The following is a 23,717-nucleotide window of genomic DNA, read 5'->3' on the forward strand; positions in this document are numbered from 1 at the left end:
GTACCCAGGCAGACACTACGGCCCCAATGTCTCCCCATAATCCTGTGTCAGTTCCCTAACTAATCGTACTGACCCAATGTCTCCCCAGAATCCCGTATCCCCCAAACTAATCCCACCGAACCGCTTTCTTACTAATCGAACAGGCCGACCCTCCCCACTCTGATCTGTTTCAGTCCCCGAACAAACCCCACTGTCCCACCGTTTCCCCACAGAGTTATGGCTGACCCGACATGAATCCCACTGTTCCACCCTCTTCCCTCAGTCCTGTGTGGTTCCAGGTTCATCTCGTTGCCCCTTCCTCTACCCAGAGCTTCGTGTCTGAATCCCAACATATCCCACTACACCGCGCTCTCCCCACCGCCTCTGGTCCGCCTCCAGGCTTATACCACTGGCACCCTCTGTCCCCCACATCCTTGCGTCAGTTCGCAAACTAATCCCGTTAACCCACTGTGTGCCAACGCCCTGTATCGGTCTCCAAACTAATCCAGTTGTCCTACTCTCTCCCCTCAGATCCATGTCACTCACTGAACTAATCCCACTGTTGCTCCCTCTCCTCACAGCCCGGCGACTATCTCCAAAATAATCCCACTGCACCGCGCTCTCCTCTCTGACATGCGTCAGTACCAAAATAATCCCTGTCACTGATCTCTCCCCACTGCCTGTTTCCGAAATATTCCCACTTCCTTGTTCTTCCCCGACAGACACGTGTCGGCCCCAAATTGTTCCCATTGTACCACCATACCCTCTACCACGTACAGTCTACAAACAAATCACAATGCCTCTCCCTTTTACGACAAAACTACTTCAGTCCGTAAACTAATCCCATATTCTCCCGTCAGGACGATGTCAACAACCAATCTTCACCCCACAGATTAGTGATAATCTCACCCGTTTTCGCATTTTTCAATCCAGTAAGCAAAGTTGTTGTCCAGAAGATTGTCGGATGCAAAGCGCTGTGAAGTTAAATTTACTTGATTAATGCCAAGAATTGAAAACTATCTACGTACCTTCCTTCTATTGATTATAACAGGATACTGTGATGGGACGGTGTGGAGGGAGATTCACTCTGAGTCTGACCCCGGGAGTGTGTGACGGGACGGTGTGGAGGAAGCTTCACTCTATGTCTGACCCCGTGAGTGTGTGATGGGACGGTGTGGAGGGAGGTTCACTCTGTCTCTAACCCCGGGAGTGTGTGATGATTCCTATGTTACTGTGGGATCTTCTCGTGCTGTGACACATACCGCTTCATCACTTGAATTGATTTCCATCAGCCTTGAATGACGGTTTGAACATTCTTGAATCGCTTTTTGGAAAGATGTTTCTATCGTGGATACGTAATAACTCCGGTCTTTATTTGTGACCCAGTTCTTGGAACACGTTTGCTCTGAAAATCAAGGACAAGGAACAGTGAGACAAAGAGTGAATCTCCCTTCACACTTCCCCATTACACACACCCGGTGTGACACACAGAGTGAAATTCCCTGCACGCGGTCCCATCACGCACAGCTGAGGTCAGGCACAGAGTGAATATCCCTCTGCAACATCCCATCGTAAATTAACAAGGATCAGACACAGTGAGGTTCCCTCCACACCATCCATCACACACTCCTGGGGTCAAGACACAGAGTGAATAGAACATAGAATAATTCAGCACAGTACAGGCCCTGTGGCCCACAATGTTGCGCCGACACTTAAACCCTGCCTCCCATATAACTCCCCCCCCCCCACCATAATTTCCTCATGAACCTGTCTAGTAGTCTCTTAAATTTCATTAGTGTATCTACCTCCAACACAGAATCAGGCAGTGCATTCCACGCACCAAACACTCTGTGAGTGAAAAACCTTCCTCTAATACCCCCCTTGAATTTCCCACCCATTACCTTAACGCCATGTCCTCTTGTGTTGAGCAATGGTGCCCTGGGGAAGATGCGCTGGCCAGCCACTCTATCTATTGCACTTAATAATTTGTTTACCTCTGTCATGTCTCCTCTTCAGGCATGCGTCACCGTTCCCTGTGTCAGACACACGCATGACCCCACACCCAATACCTCTCACCCACACCCCCTCTTCCCGCCATAGCTTCTCATCCCATGCGCACTGGGTCAAACACCGAATTCAATCATACATACACGGGGTGAAACACAAATTTAAGATATCTGCACCGTCCGATCTCACACTAGCACGGTCAGACGCAGATTGAATCTCCCGCTGCACTGACCCATCAGACACTCCAGGCGTCAGACGTGGAGTGAAGCTCCGTGCTCACTGTCTTTTATAAACGCCCGGGGTCAGACGTGGAGTGAAGATCCGTGCACACTGCCTTTTATTAACGCCCAGGCGTCAGACATGGAGTGAAGCTCCGTGCACACTGCTTTTTATAAACACCCGGGGTCAGACGTGCAGTGAAGCTCCGTGCACACTGACTTTTATAAACACCCGGGGTCAGACGTGGAGTGAAGCTCGGTGCACACTGCCTTTTATAAACGCCCGGGGTCAGACGTGGAGTGAAGCTCCATGCACACTGCCTTTTATAAACGCCCGGGGTCAGACGTGGAGTGAAGCTCCGTGCACACTGCCTTTTATAAACGCCCGGGGTCAGACGTGGAGTGAAGCTCCGTGCACACTGCCTTTTATAAACGCCCGGGGTCAGACGTGGAGTGAAGCTCCGTGCACACTGCCTTTTATAAACGCCCGGGGTCAGACGTGGAGTGAAGCTCCGTGCACACTGCATTTTATAAACGCTCGGGGTCAGACGTGGAGTGAAGCTCCGTGCACACTGCCTTTTATATACGCCCGGGGTCAGACGTGGAGTGAAGCTCCGTGCACACTGCCTTTTATAAACGCTCGGGGTCAGACGTGGAGTGAAGCTCCGTGCACACTGACTTTTATAAACCCCCGGGGTCAGACGTGGAGTGAAGCTCCGTGCACACTGCCTTTTATAAACGCCCGGGGTCAGACGTGGAGTGAAGCTCCGTGCACACTGCCTTTTATAAACGCCCGGGGTCAGACGTGGAGTGAAGCTCCGTGCACACTGCCTTTTATAAACGCCCGGGGTCAGACGTGGAGTGAAGCTCCGTGCACACTGCCTTTTATAAACGCCCGGGGTCAGACGTGGAGTGAAGCTCCGTGCACACTGCCTTTTATAAACGCTCGGGGTCAGACGTGGAGTGAAGCTCCGTGCACACTGCCTTTTATAAACGCCCGGGGTCAGACGTGGAGTGAAGCTCCGTGCACACTGCCTTTTATAAACGCCCGGGGTCAGACGTGGAGTGAAGCTCCGTGCACACTGCCTTTTATAAACGCCCGGGGTCAGACGTGGAGTGAAGCTCCGTACACACTGCCTTTTATATACGCCCGGGGTCAGACGTGGAGTGAAGCTCCGTGCACACTGCCTTTTATAAACGCTCGGGGTCAGACGTGGAGTGAAGCTCCGTGCACACTGACTTTTATAAACGCCCGGGGTCAGACGTGGAGTGAAGCTCCGTGCACACTGCCTTTTATAAACGCCCGGGGTCAGACGTGGAGTGAAGCTCCGTGCACACTGCCTTTTATAAACGCTCGGGGTCAGACGTGGAGTGAAGCTCCGTGCACACTGCCTTTTATATACGCCCGGGGTCAGACGTGGAGTGAAGCTCCGTGCACACTGCCTTTTATAAACGCTCGGGGTCAGACGTGGATTGAAGCTCCGTGCACACTGACTTTTATAAACCCCCGGGGTCAGACGTGGAGTGAAGCTCCGTGCACACTGCCTTTTATAAACGCCCGGGGTCAGACGTGGAGTGAAGCTCCGTGCACACTGCCTTTTATAAACGCCCGGGGTCAGACGTGGAGTGAAGCTCCGTGCACACTGCCTTTTATAAACGCCCGGGGTCAGACGTGGAGTGAAGCTCCGTGCACACTGCCTTTTATAAACGCCCGGGGTCAGACGTGGAGTGAAGCTCCGTGCACACTGCCTTTTATAAACGCTCGGGGTCAGACGTGGAGTGAAGCTCCGTGCACACTGCCTTTTATAAACGCCCGGGGTCAGACGTGGAGTGAAGCTCCGTGCACACTGCCTTTTATAAACGCCCGGGGTCAGACGTGGAGTGAAGCTCCGTACACACTGCCTTTTATATACGCCCGGGGTCAGACGTGGAGTGAAGCTCCGTGCACACTGCCTTTTATAAACGCTCGGGGTCAGACGTGGAGTGAAGCTCCGTGCACACTGACTTTTATAAACGCCCGGGGTCAGACGTGGAGTGAAGCTCCGTGCACACTGCCTTTTATAAACGCCCGGGGTCAGACGTGGAGTGAAGCTCCGTGCACACTGCCTTTTATAAACGCTCGGGGTCAGACGTGGAGTGAAGCTCCGTGCACACTGCCTTTTATATACGCCCGGGGTCAGACGTGGAGTGAAGCTCCGTGCACACTGCCTTTTATAAATGCTCGGGGTCAGACGTGGAGTGAAGCTCCGTGCACACTGCCTTTTATAAACGCCCGGGGTCAGACGTGGAGTGAAGCTTCCTGCACACTGCCTTTTATAAACGCCCGGGGTCAGACGTGGAGTGAAGCTCCGTGCACACTGCCTTTTATAAACGCCCGGGGTCAGACGTGGAGTGAAGCTCCGTGCACACTGCCTTTTATAAACCCCCGGGGTCAGACGTGGAGTGAAGCTCCGTGCACACTGCCTTTTATAAACGCCCGGGGTCAGACGTGGAGTGAAGCTCCGTGCACACTGCCTTTTATAAACGCCCGGGGTCAGACGTGGAGTGAAGTTCCGTGCACACTGCCTTTTATAAACGCCCCGGGTCAGACGTGGAGTGAAGCTCCGTGCACACTGCCTTTTATAAACGCCCGGTGTCAGACGTGGAGTGAAGCTCCGTGCACACTGCCTTTTATAAACTCCCGGGGTCAGACATGGAGTGAAGCTCCATGCACACTGCTTTTTATAAACGCACGGGGTCAGACGTGGAGTGAAACTCCGTGTACACTGCCTTTTATAAACGCCCGGTTTCAGACGTGGAGTGCAGCTCCGTGCACACTGCCTTTTATAAACGCCCGGGGTCAGACGTGGAGTGAAGCTCCATGCACACTGTCTTTTATAAACGCCCGGGGTCAGACGTGGAGTGAAGCTCCATGCACACTGTCTTTTATAAACGCCCGGGGTCAGATGTTGAGTGATGCTCCGTGCACACTGTCTTTTATAAACGTCCGGGGTCAGACGTGGACTGATGCTCCGTGCACACTGCCTTTTATAAACGCCCGGGGTCAGACGTGGAGTGAAGCTCCGTGCACACTGCCTTTTATAAATGCCCGGGGTCAGACGTGGAGTAAAGCTCCGTGCACACTGTCTTTTATAAACACCCGGGGTCGGACGTGGAGTGAAGCTCCGTGCACAATGTCTTTTATAAACGCCCGGGGTCAGACGTGGAGTGAAGCTCCGTGCACACTGCCTTTTATAAAAGCCCGGGGTCAGACGTGGAGTGAAGCTCCGTGCACACCGCCTTTTATAAACGCCCTGGGTCAGACGTGGAGTGAAGCTCCGTGCACACTGCCTTTTATAAACGCCCGGGGTCAGACGTGGAGTGAAGCTCCGTGCACACCGCCTTTTATAAACGCCCGGGGTCAGACGTGGAGTGAAGCTCCGTGCACACTGCCTTTCATAAACGCCCGGGGTCAGACGTGGAGTGAAGCTCCGTGCACACTGCCTTTGATAAACGCCCAGGGTCAGACGTGGAGTGAAGCTCCGTGCACACTGCCTTTTATAAACGCCCGGGGTCAGACGTGGTGTGAAGCTCCGTGCACACTGTCTTTTATAAACGCCCGGGGTCAGACGTGGAGTGAAGCTCCGTGCACACTGCCTTTTATAAACGCCCGGTGTCAGACGTGGAGTGAATCTCCGTGCACACTGCCTTTTATAAACGCCCGGGATCAGACGTGGAGTGAAGCTCCGTGCACACTATCTTTGATAAACTCCCGGGGTCAGACGTGGAGTGAGGCTCCGTGCACACTGACTTTTATAAACGCCCGGGGTCAGACGTGGAGTGAAGCTCCGCGCACACTGCCTTTTATAAACGCCCGCAGTCAGACGTGGTGTGAAGCTCCGTGCACACTTCCTTTTATAAACGCCCGGGGTCGGACGTGGAGTGAAGCTCCATACAGACTGCCTTTTATAAACGCCCGGGGTCAGACGTGGAGTGAAGCTGCGTGCACACTGCCTTTTATAAACGCCCGGGGTCAGACGTGGAGTGAAGCTCCGTGCACACTGCCTTTTATAAACGCCCGGGGTCAGACGTGGAGTGAAGCTCCGTGCACACTGCCTTTTATAAACGCCCGGTGTCAGACGTGGAGTGAAGCTCGGTGCACACTGCCTTTTATAAACTCCCGGGGTCAGACATGGAGTGAAGCTCCATGCACACTGCTTTTTATAAACGCCCGGGGTCAGACGTGGAGTGAAGCTCCGTGTACACTGCCTTTTATAAACGCCCGGTTTCAGACGTGGAGTGCAGCTCCGTGCACACTGCCTTTTATAAACGCCCGGGGTCAGACGTGGAGTGAAGCTCCATGCACACTGTCTTTTATAAACGCCCGGGGTCAGACGTGGAGTGAAGCTCCATGCACACTGTCTTTTATAAACGCCCGGGGTCAGATGTGGAGTGATGCTCCGTCCACACTGCCTTTTATAAACGCCCGGGGTCAGACGTGGAGTGAAGTTCCGTGCACACTGTCTTTTATAAACGTCCGGGGTCAGACGTGGAGTGATGCTCCGTGCACACTGCCTTTTATAAACGCCCGGGGTCAGTCGTGGAGTGAAGCTCCGTGCACACCGCCTTTTATAAATGCCCGGGGTCAGACGTGGAGTAAAGCTCCGTGCACACTGTCTTTTATAAACACCCGGGGTCAGACGTGGAGTGAAGCTCCGTGCACAATGTCTTTTATAAACGCCCGGGGTCAGACGTGGAGTGAAGCTCCGTGCACACTGCCTTTTATAAACGCCCGGGGTCAGACGTGGAGTGAAGCTCCGTGCACACCGCCTTTTATAAACGCCCTGGGTCAGACGTGGAGTGAAGCTCCGTGCACACTGCCTTTTATAAACGCCCGGGGTCAGACGTGGAGTGAAGCTCCGTGCACACTGCCTTTTATTAACGCCCAGGCGTCAGACATGGAGTGAAGCTCCGTGCACACTGCTTTTTATAAACACCCGGGGTCAGACGTGCAGTGAAGCTCCGTGCACACTGACTTTTATAAACACCCGGGGTCAGACGTGGAGTGAAGCTCCGTGCACACTGCCTTTTATAAACGCCCGGGGTCAGACGTGGAGTGAAGCTCCATGCACACTGCCTTTTATAAACGCCCGGGGTCAGACGTGGAGTGAAGCTCCGTGCACACTGCCTTTTATAAACGCCCGGGGTCAGACGTGGAGTGAAGCTCCGTGCACACTGCCTTTTATAAACGCCCGGGGTCAGACGTGGAGTGAAGCTCCGTGCACACTGCCTTTTATAAACGCCCGGGGTCAGACGTGGAGTGAAGCTCCGTGCACACTGCATTTTATAAACGCTCGGGGTCAGACGTGGAGTGAAGCTCCGTGCACACTGCCTTTTATATACGCCCGGGGTCAGACGTGGAGTGAAGCTCCGTGCACACTGCCTTTTATAAACGCTCGGGGTCAGACGTGGAGTGAAGCTCCGTGCACACTGACTTTTATAAACCCCCGGGGTCAGACGTGGAGTGAAGCTCCGTGCACACTGCCTTTTATAAACGCCCGGGGTCAGACGTGGAGTGAAGCTCCGTGCACACTGCCTTTTATAAACGCCCGGGGTCAGACGTGGAGTGAAGCTCCGTGCACACTGCCTTTTATAAACGCCCGGGGTCAGACGTGGAGTGAAGCTCCGTGCACACTGCCTTTTATAAACGCCCGGGGTCAGACGTGGAGTGAAGCTCCGTGCACACTGCCTTTTATAAACGCTCGGGGTCAGACGTGGAGTGAAGCTCCGTGCACACTGCCTTTTATAAACGCCCGGGGTCAGACGTGGAGTGAAGCTCCGTGCACACTGCCTTTTATAAACGCCCGGGGTCAGACGTGGAGTGAAGCTCCGTGCACACTGCCTTTTATAAACGCCCGGGGTCAGACGTGGAGTGAAGCTCCGTACACACTGCCTTTTATATACGCCCGGGGTCAGACGTGGAGTGAAGCTCCGTGCACACTGCCTTTTATAAACGCTCGGGGTCAGACGTGGAGTGAAGCTCCGTGCACACTGACTTTTATAAACGCCCGGGGTCAGACGTGGAGTGAAGCTCCGTGCACACTGCCTTTTATAAACGCCCGGGGTCAGACGTGGAGTGAAGCTCCGTGCACACTGCCTTTTATAAACGCTCGGGGTCAGACGTGGAGTGAAGCTCCGTGCACACTGCCTTTTATATACGCCCGGGGTCAGACGTGGAGTGAAGCTCCGTGCACACTGCCTTTTATAAACGCTCGGGGTCAGACGTGGATTGAAGCTCCGTGCACACTGACTTTTATAAACCCCCGGGGTCAGACGTGGAGTGAAGCTCCGTGCACACTGCCTTTTATAAACGCCCGGGGTCAGACGTGGAGTGAAGCTCCGTGCACACTGCCTTTTATAAACGCCCGGGGTCAGACGTGGAGTGAAGCTCCGTGCACACTGCCTTTTATAAACGCCCGGGGTCAGACGTGGAGTGAAGCTCCGTGCACACTGCCTTTTATAAACGCCCGGGGTCAGACGTGGAGTGAAGCTCCGTGCACACTGCCTTTTATAAACGCTCGGGGTCAGACGTGGAGTGAAGCTCCGTGCACACTGCCTTTTATAAACGCCCGGGGTCAGACGTGGAGTGAAGCTCCGTGCACACTGCCTTTTATAAACGCCCGGGGTCAGACGTGGAGTGAAGCTCCGTACACACTGCCTTTTATATACGCCCGGGGTCAGACGTGGAGTGAAGCTCCGTGCACACTGCCTTTTATAAACGCTCGGGGTCAGACGTGGAGTGAAGCTCCGTGCACACTGACTTTTATAAACGCCCGGGGTCAGACGTGGAGTGAAGCTCCGTGCACACTGCCTTTTATAAACGCCCGGGGTCAGACGTGGAGTGAAGCTCCGTGCACACTGCCTTTTATAAACGCTCGGGGTCAGACGTGGAGTGAAGCTCCGTGCACACTGCCTTTTATATACGCCCGGGGTCAGACGTGGAGTGAAGCTCCGTGCACACTGCCTTTTATAAATGCTCGGGGTCAGACGTGGAGTGAAGCTCCGTGCACACTGCCTTTTATAAACGCCCGGGGTCAGACGTGGAGTGAAGCTTCCTGCACACTGCCTTTTATAAACGCCCGGGGTCAGACGTGGAGTGAAGCTCCGTGCACACTGCCTTTTATAAACGCCCGGGGTCAGACGTGGAGTGAAGCTCCGTGCACACTGCCTTTTATAAACCCCCGGGGTCAGACGTGGAGTGAAGCTCCGTGCACACTGCCTTTTATAAACGCCCGGGGTCAGACGTGGAGTGAAGCTCCGTGCACACTGCCTTTTATAAACGCCCGGGGTCAGACGTGGAGTGAAGTTCCGTGCACACTGCCTTTTATAAACGCCCCGGGTCAGACGTGGAGTGAAGCTCCGTGCACACTGCCTTTTATAAACGCCCGGTGTCAGACGTGGAGTGAAGCTCCGTGCACACTGCCTTTTATAAACTCCCGGGGTCAGACATGGAGTGAAGCTCCATGCACACTGCTTTTTATAAACGCACGGGGTCAGACGTGGAGTGAAACTCCGTGTACACTGCCTTTTATAAACGCCCGGTTTCAGACGTGGAGTGCAGCTCCGTGCACACTGCCTTTTATAAACGCCCGGGGTCAGACGTGGAGTGAAGCTCCATGCACACTGTCTTTTATAAACGCCCGGGGTCAGACGTGGAGTGAAGCTCCATGCACACTGTCTTTTATAATCGCCCGGGGTCAGATGTTGAGTGATGCTCCGTGCACACTGTCTTTTATAAACGTCCGGGGTCAGACGTGGACTGATGCTCCGTGCACACTGCCTTTTATAAACGCCCGGGGTCAGACGTGGAGTGAAGCTCCGTGCACACTGCCTTTTATAAATGCCCGGGGTCAGACGTGGAGTAAAGCTCCGTGCACACTGTCTTTTATAAACACCCGGGGTCGGACGTGGAGTGAAGCTCCGTGCACAATGTCTTTTATAAACGCCCGGGGTCAGACGTGGAGTGAAGCTCCGTGCACACTGCCTTTTATAAAAGCCCGGGGTCAGACGTGGAGTGAAGCTCCGTGCACACCGCCTTTTATAAACGCCCTGGGTCAGACGTGGAGTGAAGCTCCGTGCACACTGCCTTTTATAAACGCCCGGGGTCAGACGTGGAGTGAAGCTCCGTGCACACCGCCTTTTATAAACGCCCGGGGTCAGACGTGGAGTGAAGCTCCGTGCACACTGCCTTTCATAAACGCCCGGGGTCAGACGTGGAGTGAAGCTCCGTGCACACTGCCTTTTATAAACGCCCGCAGTCAGACGTGGTGTGAAGCTCCGTGCACACTTCCTTTTATAAACGCCCGGGGTCGGACGTGGAGTGAAGCTCCATACAGACTGCCTTTTATAAACGCCCGGGGTCAGACGTGGAGTGAAGCTGCGTGCACACTGCCTTTTATAAACGCCCGGGGTCAGACGTGGAGTGAAGCTCCGTGCACACTGCCTTTTATAAACGCCCGGGGTCAGACGTGGAGTGAAGCTCCGTGCACACTGCCTTTTATAAACGCCCGGTGTCAGACGTGGAGTGAAGCTCGGTGCACACTGCCTTTTATAAACTCCCGGGGTCAGACATGGAGTGAAGCTCCATGCACACTGCTTTTTATAAACGCCCGGGGTCAGACGTGGAGTGAAGCTCCGTGCACACTGCCTTTTATAAACGCCCGGGGTCAGACGTGGAGTGAAGCTCCGTGCACACTGCCTTTTATAAACGCCCGGGGTCAGACGTGGAGTGAAGTTCCGTGCACACTGCCTTTTATAAACGCCCCGGGTCAGACGTGGAGTGAAGCTCCGTGCACACTGCCTTTTATAAACGCCCGGTGTCAGACGTGGAGTGAAGCTCCGTGCACACTGCCTTTTATAAACTCCCGGGGTCAGACATGGAGTGAAGCTCCATGCACACTGCTTTTTATAAACGCACGGGGTCAGACGTGGAGTGAAACTCCGTGTACACTGCCTTTTATAAACGCCCGGTTTCAGACGTGGAGTGCAGCTCCGTGCACACTGCCTTTTATAAACGCCCGGGGTCAGACGTGGAGTGAAGCTCCATGCACACTGTCTTTTATAAACGCCCGGGGTCAGACGTGGAGTGAAGCTCCATGCACACTGTCTTTTATAAACGCCCGGGGTCAGATGTTGAGTGATGCTCCGTGCACACTGTCTTTTATAAACGTCCGGGGTCAGACGTGGACTGATGCTCCGTGCACACTGCCTTTTATAAACGCCCGGGGTCAGACGTGGAGTGAAGCTCCGTGCACACTGCCTTTTATAAATGCCCGGGGTCAGACGTGGAGTAAAGCTCCGTGCACACTGTCTTTTATAAACACCCGGGGTCGGACGTGGAGTGAAGCTCCGTGCACAATGTCTTTTATAAACGCCCGGGGTCAGACGTGGAGTGAAGCTCCGTGCACACTGCCTTTTATAAAAGCCCGGGGTCAGACGTGGAGTGAAGCTCCGTGCACACCGCCTTTTATAAACGCCCTGGGTCAGACGTGGAGTGAAGCTCCGTGCACACTGCCTTTTATAAACGCCCGGGGTCAGACGTGGAGTGAAGCTCCGTGCACACCGCCTTTTATAAACGCCCGGGGTCAGACGTGGAGTGAAGCTCCGTGCACACTGCCTTTCATAAACGCCCGGGGTCAGACGTGGAGTGAAGCTCCGTGCACACTGCCTTTGATAAACGCCCAGGGTCAGACGTGGAGTGAAGCTCCGTGCACACTGCCTTTTATAAACGCCCGGGGTCAGACGTGGTGTGAAGCTCCGTGCACACTGTCTTTTATAAACGCCCGGGGTCAGACGTGGAGTGAAGCTCCGTGCACACTGCCTTTTATAAACGCCCGGTGTCAGACGTGGAGTGAATCTCCGTGCACACTGCCTTTTATAAACGCCCGGGATCAGACGTGGAGTGAAGCTCCGTGCACACTATCTTTGATAAACTCCCGGGGTCAGACGTGGAGTGAGGCTCCGTGCACACTGACTTTTATAAACGCCCGGGGTCAGACGTGGAGTGAAGCTCCGCGCACACTGCCTTTTATAAACGCCCGCAGTCAGACGTGGTGTGAAGCTCCGTGCACACTTCCTTTTATAAACGCCCGGGGTCGGACGTGGAGTGAAGCTCCATACAGACTGCCTTTTATAAACGCCCGGGGTCAGACGTGGAGTGAAGCTGCGTGCACACTGCCTTTTATAAACGCCCGGGGTCAGACGTGGAGTGAAGCTCCGTGCACACTGCCTTTTATAAACGCCCGGGGTCAGACGTGGAGTGAAGCTCCGTGCACACTGCCTTTTATAAACGCCCGGTGTCAGACGTGGAGTGAAGCTCGGTGCACACTGCCTTTTATAAACTCCCGGGGTCAGACATGGAGTGAAGCTCCATGCACACTGCTTTTTATAAACGCCCGGGGTCAGACGTGGAGTGAAGCTCCGTGTACACTGCCTTTTATAAACGCCCGGTTTCAGACGTGGAGTGCAGCTCCGTGCACACTGCCTTTTATAAACGCCCGGGGTCAGACGTGGAGTGAAGCTCCATGCACACTGTCTTTTATAAACGCCCGGGGTCAGACGTGGAGTGAAGCTCCATGCACACTGTCTTTTATAAACGCCCGGGGTCAGATGTGGAGTGATGCTCCGTCCACACTGCCTTTTATAAACGCCCGGGGTCAGACGTGGAGTGAAGTTCCGTGCACACTGTCTTTTATAAACGTCCGGGGTCAGACGTGGAGTGATGCTCCGTGCACACTGCCTTTTATAAACGCCCGGGGTCAGTCGTGGAGTGAAGCTCCGTGCACACCGCCTTTTATAAATGCCCGGGGTCAGACGTGGAGTAAAGCTCCGTGCACACTGTCTTTTATAAACACCCGGGGTCAGACGTGGAGTGAAGCTCCGTGCACAATGTCTTTTATAAACGCCCGGGGTCAGACGTGGAGTGAAGCTCCGTGCACACTGCCTTTTATAAACGCCCGGGGTCAGACGTGGAGTGAAGCTCCGTGCACACCGCCTTTTATAAACGCCCTGGGTCAGACGTGGAGTGAAGCTCCGTGCACACTGCCTTTTATAAACGCCCGGGGTCAGACGTGGAGTGAAGCTCCGTGCAGACCGCCTTTTATAAACGCCCGGGGTCAGACGTGGAGTGAAGCTCCGTGCACACTGCCTTTCATAAACGCCCGGGGTCAGACGTGGAGTGAAGCACCGTTCACACTGCCTTTGATAAACGCCAAGGGTCAGACGTGGAGTGAAGCTCCGTGCACACTGCCTTTTATAAACGCCCGGGGTCAGACGTGGAGTGAATCTCCGTGTACACTGCCTTTTATAAACGCCCGGGGTCAGACGTGGAGTGAATCTCCGTGTACACTGCCTTTTATAAACGCCCGGGATCAGACGTGGAGTGAAGCTCCGTGCACACTATCTTTGATAAACGCCCGGGGTCAGACGTGGAGTGAGGCTCCGTGCACACTGACTTTTATAAACGCCCGGGGTCAGACGTGGAGTGAAGCTCCGCGCACACTGCCTTTTATAAACGCCCGCAGTCAGACGTGGTGTGAAGCTCCGTGCACACTTCCTTTTATAAACGCCCGGGGTCTGACGTGGAGTGAAGCTCCATACAGACTGCCTTTTATAAACGCCCGGGGTCAGACGTGGAGTGAAGCTGCGTGCACACTGCCTTTTATAAACGCCCGGGGTCAGACGTGGAGTGAAGCTCAGTGCACACTGCCTTTTATAAACGCCCGGGGTCAGACGTGGAGTGAAGCTCCGTGCACACTGCTTTTTATAAACGCCCGGGGTCAGACGTGGAGTGAAGCTCCGTGCACACCGCCTTTTATAAACGCCCGGGGTCAGACGTGGAGTGAAGCTTCGTGCACACTGCCTTTCATAAACGCCCGGGGTCAGACGTGGAGTGAAGCTCCGTTCACACTGCCTTTGATAAACGCCCAGGGTCAGACGTGGAGTGAAGCTCCGTGCACACTGTCTTTTATAAACACCCGGGGTCAGACGTGGAGTGAAGCTCCGTGCACAATGTCTTTTATAAACGCCCGGGGTCAGACGTGGAGTGAAGCTCCGTGCACACTGCCTTTTATAAACGCCCGGGGTCAGACGTGGAGTGAAGCTCCGTGCACACCGCCTTTTATAAACGCCCTGGGTCAGACGTGGAGTGAAGCTCCGTGCACACTGCCTTTTATAAACGCCCGGGGTCAGACGTGGAGTGAAGCTCCGTGCAGACCGCCTTTTATAAACGCCCGGGGTCAGACGTGGAGTGAAGCTCCGTGCACACTGCCTTTCATAAACGCCCGGGGTCAGACGTGGAGTGAAGCACCGTTCACACTGCCTTTGATAAACGCCAAGGGTCAGACGTGGAGTGAAGCTCCGTGCACACTGCCTTTTATAAACGCCCGGGGTCAGACGTGGAGTGAATCTCCGTGTACACTGCCTTTTATAAACGCCCGGGGTCAGACGTGGAGTGAATCTCCGTGTACACTGCCTTTTATAAACGCCCGGGATCAGACGTGGAGTGAAGCTCCGTGCACACTATCTTTGATAAACGCCCGGGGTCAGACGTGGAGTGAGGCTCCGTGCACACTGACTTTTATAAACGCCCGGGGTCAGACGTGGAGTGAAGCTCCGCGCACACTGCCTTTTATAAACGCCCGCAGTCAGACGTGGTGTGAAGCTCCGTGCACACTTCCTTTTATAAACGCCCGGGGTCTGACGTGGAGTGAAGCTCCATACAGACTGCCTTTTATAAACGCCCGGGGTCAGACGTGGAGTGAAGCTGCGTGCACACTGCCTTTTATAAACGCCCGGGGTCAGACGTGGAGTGAAGCTCAGTGCACACTGCCTTTTATAAACGCCCGGGGTCAGACGTGGAGTGAAGCTCCGTGCACACTGCTTTTTATAAACGCCCGGGGTCAGACGTGGAGTGAAGCTCCGTGCACACCGCCTTTTATAAACGCCCGGGGTCAGACGTGGAGTGAAGCTTCGTGCACACTGCCTTTCATAAACGCCCGGGGTCAGACGTGGAGTGAAGCTCCGTTCACACTGCCTTTGATAAACGCCCAGGGTCAGACGTGGAGTGAAGCTCCGTGCACACTGCCTTTTATAAACGCCCGGGGTCAGACGTGGTGTGAAGCTCCGTGCACACTGTCTTTTATAAATGCCCGGGGTCAGACGTGGAGTGAAGCTCCGTGCACACTGCCTTTTATAAACGCCCGGGGTCAGACGTGGAGTGAATCTCCGTGTACACTGCCTTTTATAAACGCCCGGGATCAGACGTGGAGTGAAGCTCCGTGCACACTATCTTTGATAAACGCCCGGGGTCAGACGTGGAGTGAGGCTCCGTGCACACTGACTTTTAGAAACGCCCGGGGTCAGACGTGGAGTGAAGCTCCGCGCACACTGCCTTTTATAAACGCCCGCAGTCAGACGTGGTGTGAAGCTCCGTGCACACTGCCTTTTATAAACGCCCGGGGTCAGACGTGGAGTGAAGCTCCGTGCACACTGCCTTTTATAAACGCCCGTGGTCAGACGTGGAGTGCAGCTGCGTGCACACTTCCTTTTATAAACGCCCGGGGTCGGACGTGGAGTGAAGCTCCATACAGACTGCCTTTTATAAACGCCCGCAGTCAGACGTGGTGTGAAGCTCCGTGCACACTTCCTTTTATAAACGCCCGGGGTCGGACGTGGAGTGAAGCTCCATACAGACTGCCTTTTATAAACGCCCGCAGTCAGACGTGGTGTGAAGCTCCGTGCACACTTCCTTTTATAAACGCCCGGGGTCGGACGTGGAGTGAAGCTCCATACAGACTGCCTTTTATAAACGCCCGGGGTCAGACGTGGAGTGAAGCTGCGTGCACACTGCCTTTTATAAACGCCCGGGGTCGGACGTGGAGTGAAGCTCCATACAGACTGCCTTTTATAAACGCCCGGGGTCAGACGTGGAGTGAAGCTGCGTGCACACTGCCTTTTATAAACGCCCGGGGTCAGACGTGGAGTGAAGCTCCGTGCACACTGCCTTTTATAAACGCCCGGGGTCAGACGTGGAGTGAAGCTCCGTGCACACTGCCTTTTATAAACCCCCGGGGTCAGACGTGGAGTGAAGCTTCTTTCTGCAATGTCGCATCAAACACTCTGGGAGTGAGACACAGACACTCATTCCAGCGGTCAGACGCGAAGTGATGTTTCTTGCACACCGTCCTGTCACACTCTTCCGTGGTCAGATTCTGAGCTTTACTCCTTGCACACAGCCTCTCACACACTCCCTGGATCAAACACAGAGTAAAGCTCCCTCAACACCGCCCCTCACACACTCCTGGTTCAGGGAACAGAATTCAGATACCCCACCATGTCCAATCACACACAGCTTGATCAGACATAGTTGAATCTCTCTCTCCACGGCCCCATCACACACTCCAGCGTTCCGACACAGAAAGAAACTCCCTCAGCGCACACGACGAATATCGGAGTGAGAGCGATTCTCCATCGTCTGCTTCTCAACGCACCACATAGAAAATTTCAGACACAGAGTGAAGCTGCCTCCACACGACCCCATCTCATACTCCCGAGTCTAACACAGTGTGAATCTCCATCCTTACGTCCCATCATACACTCCCGGGGTCAGTCACAGAGTGAATCTGCCTCTACACGACCCCATCTCACACTCCCGAGTCGAACACAGTGTGAATTTCCATCTTTACGTCCCATCACGCAATTCCTGGCAGATCACAGAGTGAGGCTCTCTCTGATCCGTTCCATCACACTCACCTGTGTTCTCACACAAAGCGAAACTCCGCCCGCACCCTCCCATGGCAAACTCACGTGGTCAGAATCCCACCACAATATCCAATCAGACAATCCGGTGTCACATAGACTAACCATCCATCTGCACTGTCCCATCATACACTCCTGGAATCAAACACAAACGCTCTCTCTCTCTACAATCCCATTACACACTCCGGGAGTCAGACACAGAGTGAAGCTCCCTCTGCAATGTCCCATCACTCACTACACGAATCAGACACATACTGTAGCTGTCTCTCCACGATCCCATCACACACTCCCGGATTCAGACGAAGATTGAAACCCCCTCTGCAACGTCCCATCACAAACTCCCGGATTCAGGCACAGACTGAATCTCCCTCCACACCGTTCCCATTCCACACGCCCGGGGTCAGACACAGACTGAATCTCCCTCCACACCGTGCCGTCAAACACTCCCGGATTCGGAGTAAAAATATCTCTCCACGGTGCCATAACACACTTCAGGGGTCAGACATGGGGTGTATCTCTCTGGGCAGTGTCCCATCAGATAATCCCGCTGTCAGACACAGAGTGAAGCTGGATCCGTACTGTCCCATCAGACACTCCCGGAGTGAGACATAGAGTGAAGCTGTAATGTTACGTCTCACACTCCCGTGGTCAGACACAGAGTGGATCCACCTCCACAACGTCCCATCACACACTCCTGGTTCAGTGATAGAGGGAAACGCCCTCCATGCAGCCCCATCACGCTCGCCGGGTCAAGCACAGAGTGAATCACCCTCCATACCATCTCTTCACAAACTCCCGATGTCAAGCACAGAGTGACGCTTCCTCTCTCTATGCCTGCCCTGTGATGAGGAGCGGGTGAAAGAGGGGGATGATGCCTCACCTCGTCTGCTGGTCAATAATTCACAGATTTGAGCCTTGGTTTCGTTGACAGATCTGTACTTCGTTTCCATCTCCGTGAACTGGTGACGGAGATCGCTGTGCATTCGTTTGAGAACGGACAGATTAGAGTTCCGGTGACATGTTTCGTACGACTGACGAATCTGTGATACTGAGAGAGATGGTGAAGGATGTTTAGCGTTTACAGTGACGTGTGAATCAGCGTCATGCTACCGAACGGGTCACAGAGAGTGTTGTGTCAGTGTCACGGTGAAGCGTGTCACAGTAAAAGATGTGCTGGTGGCACAGTGGGAGGCGTCGGCGCCACCTTGAGGGGCGTGTCTGTATCACACTGTGTGGTATAGCAATGTCCTGGTGAAGGTTTTGTTGTTACCATGCGGGTCTGCATCAGTATCGTGCGGGGCATGTCCGAGTTTCAGTGGGGAACGTGTCGGTGTCACTGTGATAGGAGATTCTGTGCCCCGGCCAGAGTTGTGCCAGATCACAATGAAGTGTATCTCGATGTCAAGACGTGGAAAATGTCAGGGCGAGGGGGCTTGTTGAGACACGGTGGGTGGAGTGTCTGTGCCATGGTGTGAGGTGGGCTGGTTTCACAGAGAGGGGTGAGTCTGTGTCACGGTGAGAGACGTCATGGTCACGCTGTGTGTGAGAGGGTCACGGAGAGGTGTCACGGAGAGGACTATGTCGGTGTCATTGTGAATTTAGGTGTCGGTATCTGTTAAGGGGTTTGCCTGTGTCAGGGTGAGGTGAGGGTAATTGCCTCAGTGAGCGGTGCATTGGTCTTATGTTGAGAAGCTAAACTGTCTCGGTAAGGGGTGTTACAGTCACTTCTGAGTCTTTTTCACGATGCGGTGCGGAGCTGATCACATTGAGGAGCGTGAAGATGTCACGGTGTACGCAACCTCAGCGTCACGGTGAAGAACGTGTGGGTGTCATTGTGAGGTGGGTTTCGGTGCTTCCTTGAGGAGTTTATCAGAAACACCATCAGGGGCATATCGATATTACTGAAGGGTACCATGCGGTCAGTGTGACAGCCATAGGCGTGTCCAGGCGATGGTCGTGTCGGTGTCGGGTTAGGAGTGTGTCTGTGTCTCGTTAAAGGTCGTGACCGTAATAAGTTAAGAGGATTGTTGATGTTATTGTGAATGGCGTGTCGGAGTCAGCATGAGTCTGGATTGTGTTTTTAGTGTCCCTGTTATAGAAGATAGAGCATAGAATTGTACAGCACAGTACAGGCATTTCGGCCCACAATGTTATGCCGACCCGTAAACCCTGCCTCCCATATAACTCCCCACATACCTGTCCAGCAGCCTCTTAAAATTCACTGGTGCATCTGCCTCCACTACCGACTCAGGCAGTGCATTCCACGCACCAACCACTCTCCGAATAAAAAAAAAAACTTCCTCTAATATCCCCCTTCAACTTCCTACCCCTTACCTTAAAGCCAGGTCCTGTTGTATTGAGCAGTGCTCCCTTGGGGAAGAGGCGCTAGCTGTCCACTCTACCTATCCCTCTTAATATCTTGTATACCCCTATCATGTCTCCACTCATCCTCCTTCTTTCCAAAGAGTAAAGCCCTAGCTCCCTTAAACTCTGATCATAATTCAGACTCTCTAAACCAGGCAGCATCCTGGTAAATCTCCTCAGTACCCTTTCCAATGCTTCCACATCCTTCCTATAGTGAGGCGACCAGAACCGGACACAGTACTCCAACTGTGGCCTAACTTGAGTTTTATAGAGCTACACCATTACCTCACTTTCCTTTGGAAAGTGGTCTGTGAGTGAGTGGGCCAGTGAAGGTGTGTAGATTTGAGGCTTTGACTCGAGAGACATCGACGAGAAGAGGCGGAGGACGAGCTTGTTCCCAGTTAGTCTTTGCAATGCCTCCTGAGACGGTGATGTACCTCTCCTGTGAGATGTGGCAGTCTTGGGGGAACTCCCCTCTCCCGCAGAGTCACATCTGCCAGAGGTGCTTGCGGCTGGCCGTTCTGCAAGACCGTGTGAGGAATCTGGAGCAGCAGCTGGATGACCTTCGACTCATTAGGGAGAACGAGGCAGTCATAGCCGAGAGCTACAGGGAGGTAGTCACACCGAGGCCGCGGGAAGTAGGTCGTTGGGTGACAGTCAGAGGGAGGAAAGCGAAGGAGTTTAGACAGTTAGTGCAGAGCACCCCTGTAGCCATTTCCCTGAATAATAAGTTTACCGTCCTGGATGCTGTTGGCGAGGATGACTGACCAGGTGTGAGCCACGGTGGCAGGGCCTCTGGCACTGAGTCTGACCCTGTGGTGCAGAAGGGTGGGACGGAGAGGAGGAGAGCTGTCGTCATTGGAGACTCTATAGTCAGGGGAGCAGACAGGAGATTTTGTGGACGTGAGAAGGAAACCCGCATGGTTTGTTGCTCCCGGGTTCCAGGGTCCGGGATGTCTCTGACCGGGTGCACGACATCCTGGTACGAGAAGGAAAGCAACCAGAAGTCGTGATATATGTTGGTACTAACGACATAGGCTGAAAGTGTGATGAGGTCCGAAAGTGTGAGTTTCGGGAACTAGGCAGAAGGCTGAAGAATAGGACCTCAAGGGTGGCGTTCTCAGGATTGCTGCCAGTACTACGTGATAGTGATGGTAAGAATTGGAGGAGATGGCAGTTGAATGCGTGGCTGAGGAGTTGGTACAGGGTTTTAGATTTTTGGATCATTGGGATCTATTCTCGGGAAGTTAGGACGTCTGCAGATTAGATGGGTTGCACCTGAACTCGAGTGGGAGCAATATTCATGCAAGTATGTTGGCTAGCATGGTTCGGAAGGGTTTAGACTAATTTGCAAGGGGGATAGGACTCGGAGCAACAGAACAGTGAAAGAAGTGCATGGAGTAAAGCCAGATCTAAAATATAGAGCGACATTGAGGAAAGAGAAGCAGAATAAAGGGTGTAAAGGTAGTAAGGCAGAAGGGCTAAAGTGCGATACTTCAATACAAGAAGCATCAGGAACAAAGTTGATGAACTGAGAGCTTGGATACATACATGGAATTCTGATGCAGTGGCCATTACAGAGACATGGCCGACACCAGGGCAGGAATGGATTCTCAATATTCCTGAACTTCAGTGCTTTAAAAGGGCTGGAGATGGGGGAAAGGGGGAGGAGGGGTGGCATTGCTGGTCAGGGATACTATTACAGCTGAAGAAAGGGTGGGTATTGTAGCAGGATCCTCTTTTGAGTCAGTATGGGTCAGTCAGGAAACGGAAGGGAGCAGTTGGTGATAAGTGATGTGGAAAATCTAGACAGGTAGAAGAAGGCAGCATACATGAGGTTTAGGAAGCAAGAATCAGATGGGTCTATTGAGGAATATAGGGTAGCAAGAAAGGAGCTTAAGAAGGGGCTGAGAAAAGCAAGAAGGGGGCAAGAGAAGGCCTTGGCGTGTAGCGTAAAAGAAAACCCCAAGGCATTATTTATCATGTGAACAAAAAAAGAGTGACAGAAGTCAAGATAGGACCGATTCAACGTAAAGTGGGAAGATGTGCCTGGAGGCTGTGGAAGTGAACGAGGTCCACAATGAATACCTCTCCTCGGTATTCACCAATGAGAGTGATCTTGATGACGGAGAGGACAATATGAGTGAGGTTGATGTTCTATAGCATGTTTATATTAAGGGAGAGGAGGAGTTGGATTTGTTAGAATGCATTAGGACGGATAAGTTCCCGGGGCCGGACGGAATATTCTCCAGGCTGCTCCACGAGGCAAGGCAAGAGATTGCCGAGCCTCTGGCTAGGATCTTTATGTCCTCGTTGTCCACGGGAAAGGTACCAGAGGATTGGGGTCAGGCGAATGTTGACCCCTTATCCAAAAAAAAAAAATAGCAGGTATAGGGATAGGGTAGTAGGGATATAAAAAACTGCTTAGGCCACACATGGGGTACCGTGTCCAGTAGGAAGGATGTGGAAAGTGTGGAAGCACTGGAAAGGATACAGAGAAGATTTACCAGGGTGCTGCCTGGTTTAGAGAGTATGGATTATGATCCGAGATTAAGGGAGCTAGGGATTTACTCTTTGGAGAGAAGGAGGATGAGAGGAGACATGATAGAGGTGTACAAGATATTAAGATGAATAGACAGAGTGGCAGCCATAATTATATTAATTAAAGAACAGTGAGACATACGACTGTGATTGGAAAGCTGTTGGAAAAGATTCTTAGAGGTAGGATCTATGGGCATTTAGAGAATCATGGTCTGTTCAGGGACTGTCAGCATGGCTTTGTGTAAGGCAGAAAGCGTCTAACAAGCCTGATAGAGTTATTTGAATTGGTGAGCAGGCATGAGAGTACTGCAGTAGATGTGATCTACATGTATTTTAGTAAGGCATTTGTCAAGGTTCCACACGGTAGGCGTATTCAGTAAGTGAGAAGGCATGGGATCCATGGAGGTTTGGCCGGGTGAATTCAGTATTAACTTGCCTGCAGAAGGCAGAGGGTCGTGGTGGAGGGAGTACATTCAGAATGGAGGGTTTTGACTAGTGGTGTACCACAAAGATCTGTTCTGGGACCTATAATTTCCGTGATTTTTATTAGCAACCTGGATATGGTAGTAGAAGTGTGGTTTAGCAAGTTTGCAGACGACACAATGGTTAGTGGTGTTGTAGATCATGTAGAGGATCGTCAAATATTGCAAAGAAACATGGATAGGATGCAAGAGTGGGCTGAGAAGTAGCAGATGGAGATCAACCTGGAGAAGTGTGAGGTGGTTAACTTTGGAAGGATTGACTCCAAGACAGAGTACAAAGTAAATGGCAGGATGCATTGTAGTGTGGAGGAGCAGAGGGATCTGGAGGTACATGTCCACAGATCCCTCAAAAGTGCTTCACAGGTAGATAGGGTGGTTAAGAAAGCTTATGGGGTGTTAGCTTTCATAAATCAAGGGATAGAGTTTAAGAGACGCGATGTAATAATGTAGCTCTATAAAACACAGCTTAGGCCACACTTGGAGTACTGTGTCCAGTTCTGGTCACCTCACTATAGGAAAGATGTGGAAGCATTGGAAAGGGTACAGATGAGATTTACCAGGATGCTGCCTGGTTTAGAGAGTATGCATTATGATCAGAGATTAAGGGAGCTAGGGCTTTACTCTTTGGAGAGAAGGAGGATGAGAGGAGACATGATAGAGGTGTACAAGATATTAACAGGAATAGATAGAGTGGACAGCCAGCACCTCTCCTCCAGGGCACCACTGCTCAGTACAAGAGGATATGACTTTAAGGTAAGGGGAGGGAAGTTCAAGGGGGATATTAGAGGAAAGTTTTTCACTCAGAGAGTGTTTGGTGCGTGGAATGCACTGCCTGAGTCAGTGGTGGAGGCAGATCCAAGAGAGAAGTTTAGGAGACTACTAGACAGGTATATGGAGGAAATTAAGGTGTGGGGTTATATGGGAGGCAGAGCTTGAGCGTCGGCACAACATTGTGGGTTGAAGGGCCTGTAATGTGCTGTACTGTTCTATTTTCTATGTTCTCACCACTCTTAAACGCTATCCCTCGACTTTTGAATGCTAATACCCCATAAGCTTTTTTAAGTACCCTATCTACCTGTGAGGCAAATTTTAGGGGTCTGTGGACTTGTACATCTAGATCCCTCTGTATCCTCCACACTACCATCTGGCCTGGCATTTACTTTTTACACTGCCTTGGAGATTGTCCTTACAAAGTGTATCTCCTCACACTTTTCCGTTTTGAACACCAACTGCTACTTCTCAGCCAACTTCTGCATCCAATAAATGTCTCTCTGCAATTTTTCACAATCATCGACATTATCTACAAGGCCACCAAACTTTGTGGCGTCTC

At 52.7% G+C, this 23,717-nt stretch overlaps 1 protein-coding gene across 1 annotated transcript in view; it reads right to left on the reverse strand.

The window, feature by feature from the left end:
* Nucleotides 1-884: 884 nt before the first annotated feature.
* The window catches only part of LOC140719872 (uncharacterized), a 52,838-nt gene continuing 30,005 nt past the window's right edge, over nt 885-23,717 (reverse strand). Inside the window, exons 6-8 of the mRNA XM_073034797.1 lie at nt 17,881-18,048; nt 1,242-1,384; nt 885-953 (exon numbers count right to left, since the gene is read on the reverse strand). Coding sequence (XP_072890898.1) covers nt 885-953; nt 1,242-1,384; nt 17,881-18,048 — 380 coding nt within the window. The remainder of the gene's footprint in view (nt 954-1,241; nt 1,385-17,880; nt 18,049-23,717) is intronic.

Source organism: Hemitrygon akajei, unplaced genomic scaffold, assembly GCF_048418815.1.
Source record: "Hemitrygon akajei unplaced genomic scaffold, sHemAka1.3 Scf000033, whole genome shotgun sequence".
NCBI lineage: Eukaryota > Metazoa > Chordata > Chondrichthyes > Myliobatiformes > Dasyatidae > Hemitrygon > Hemitrygon akajei.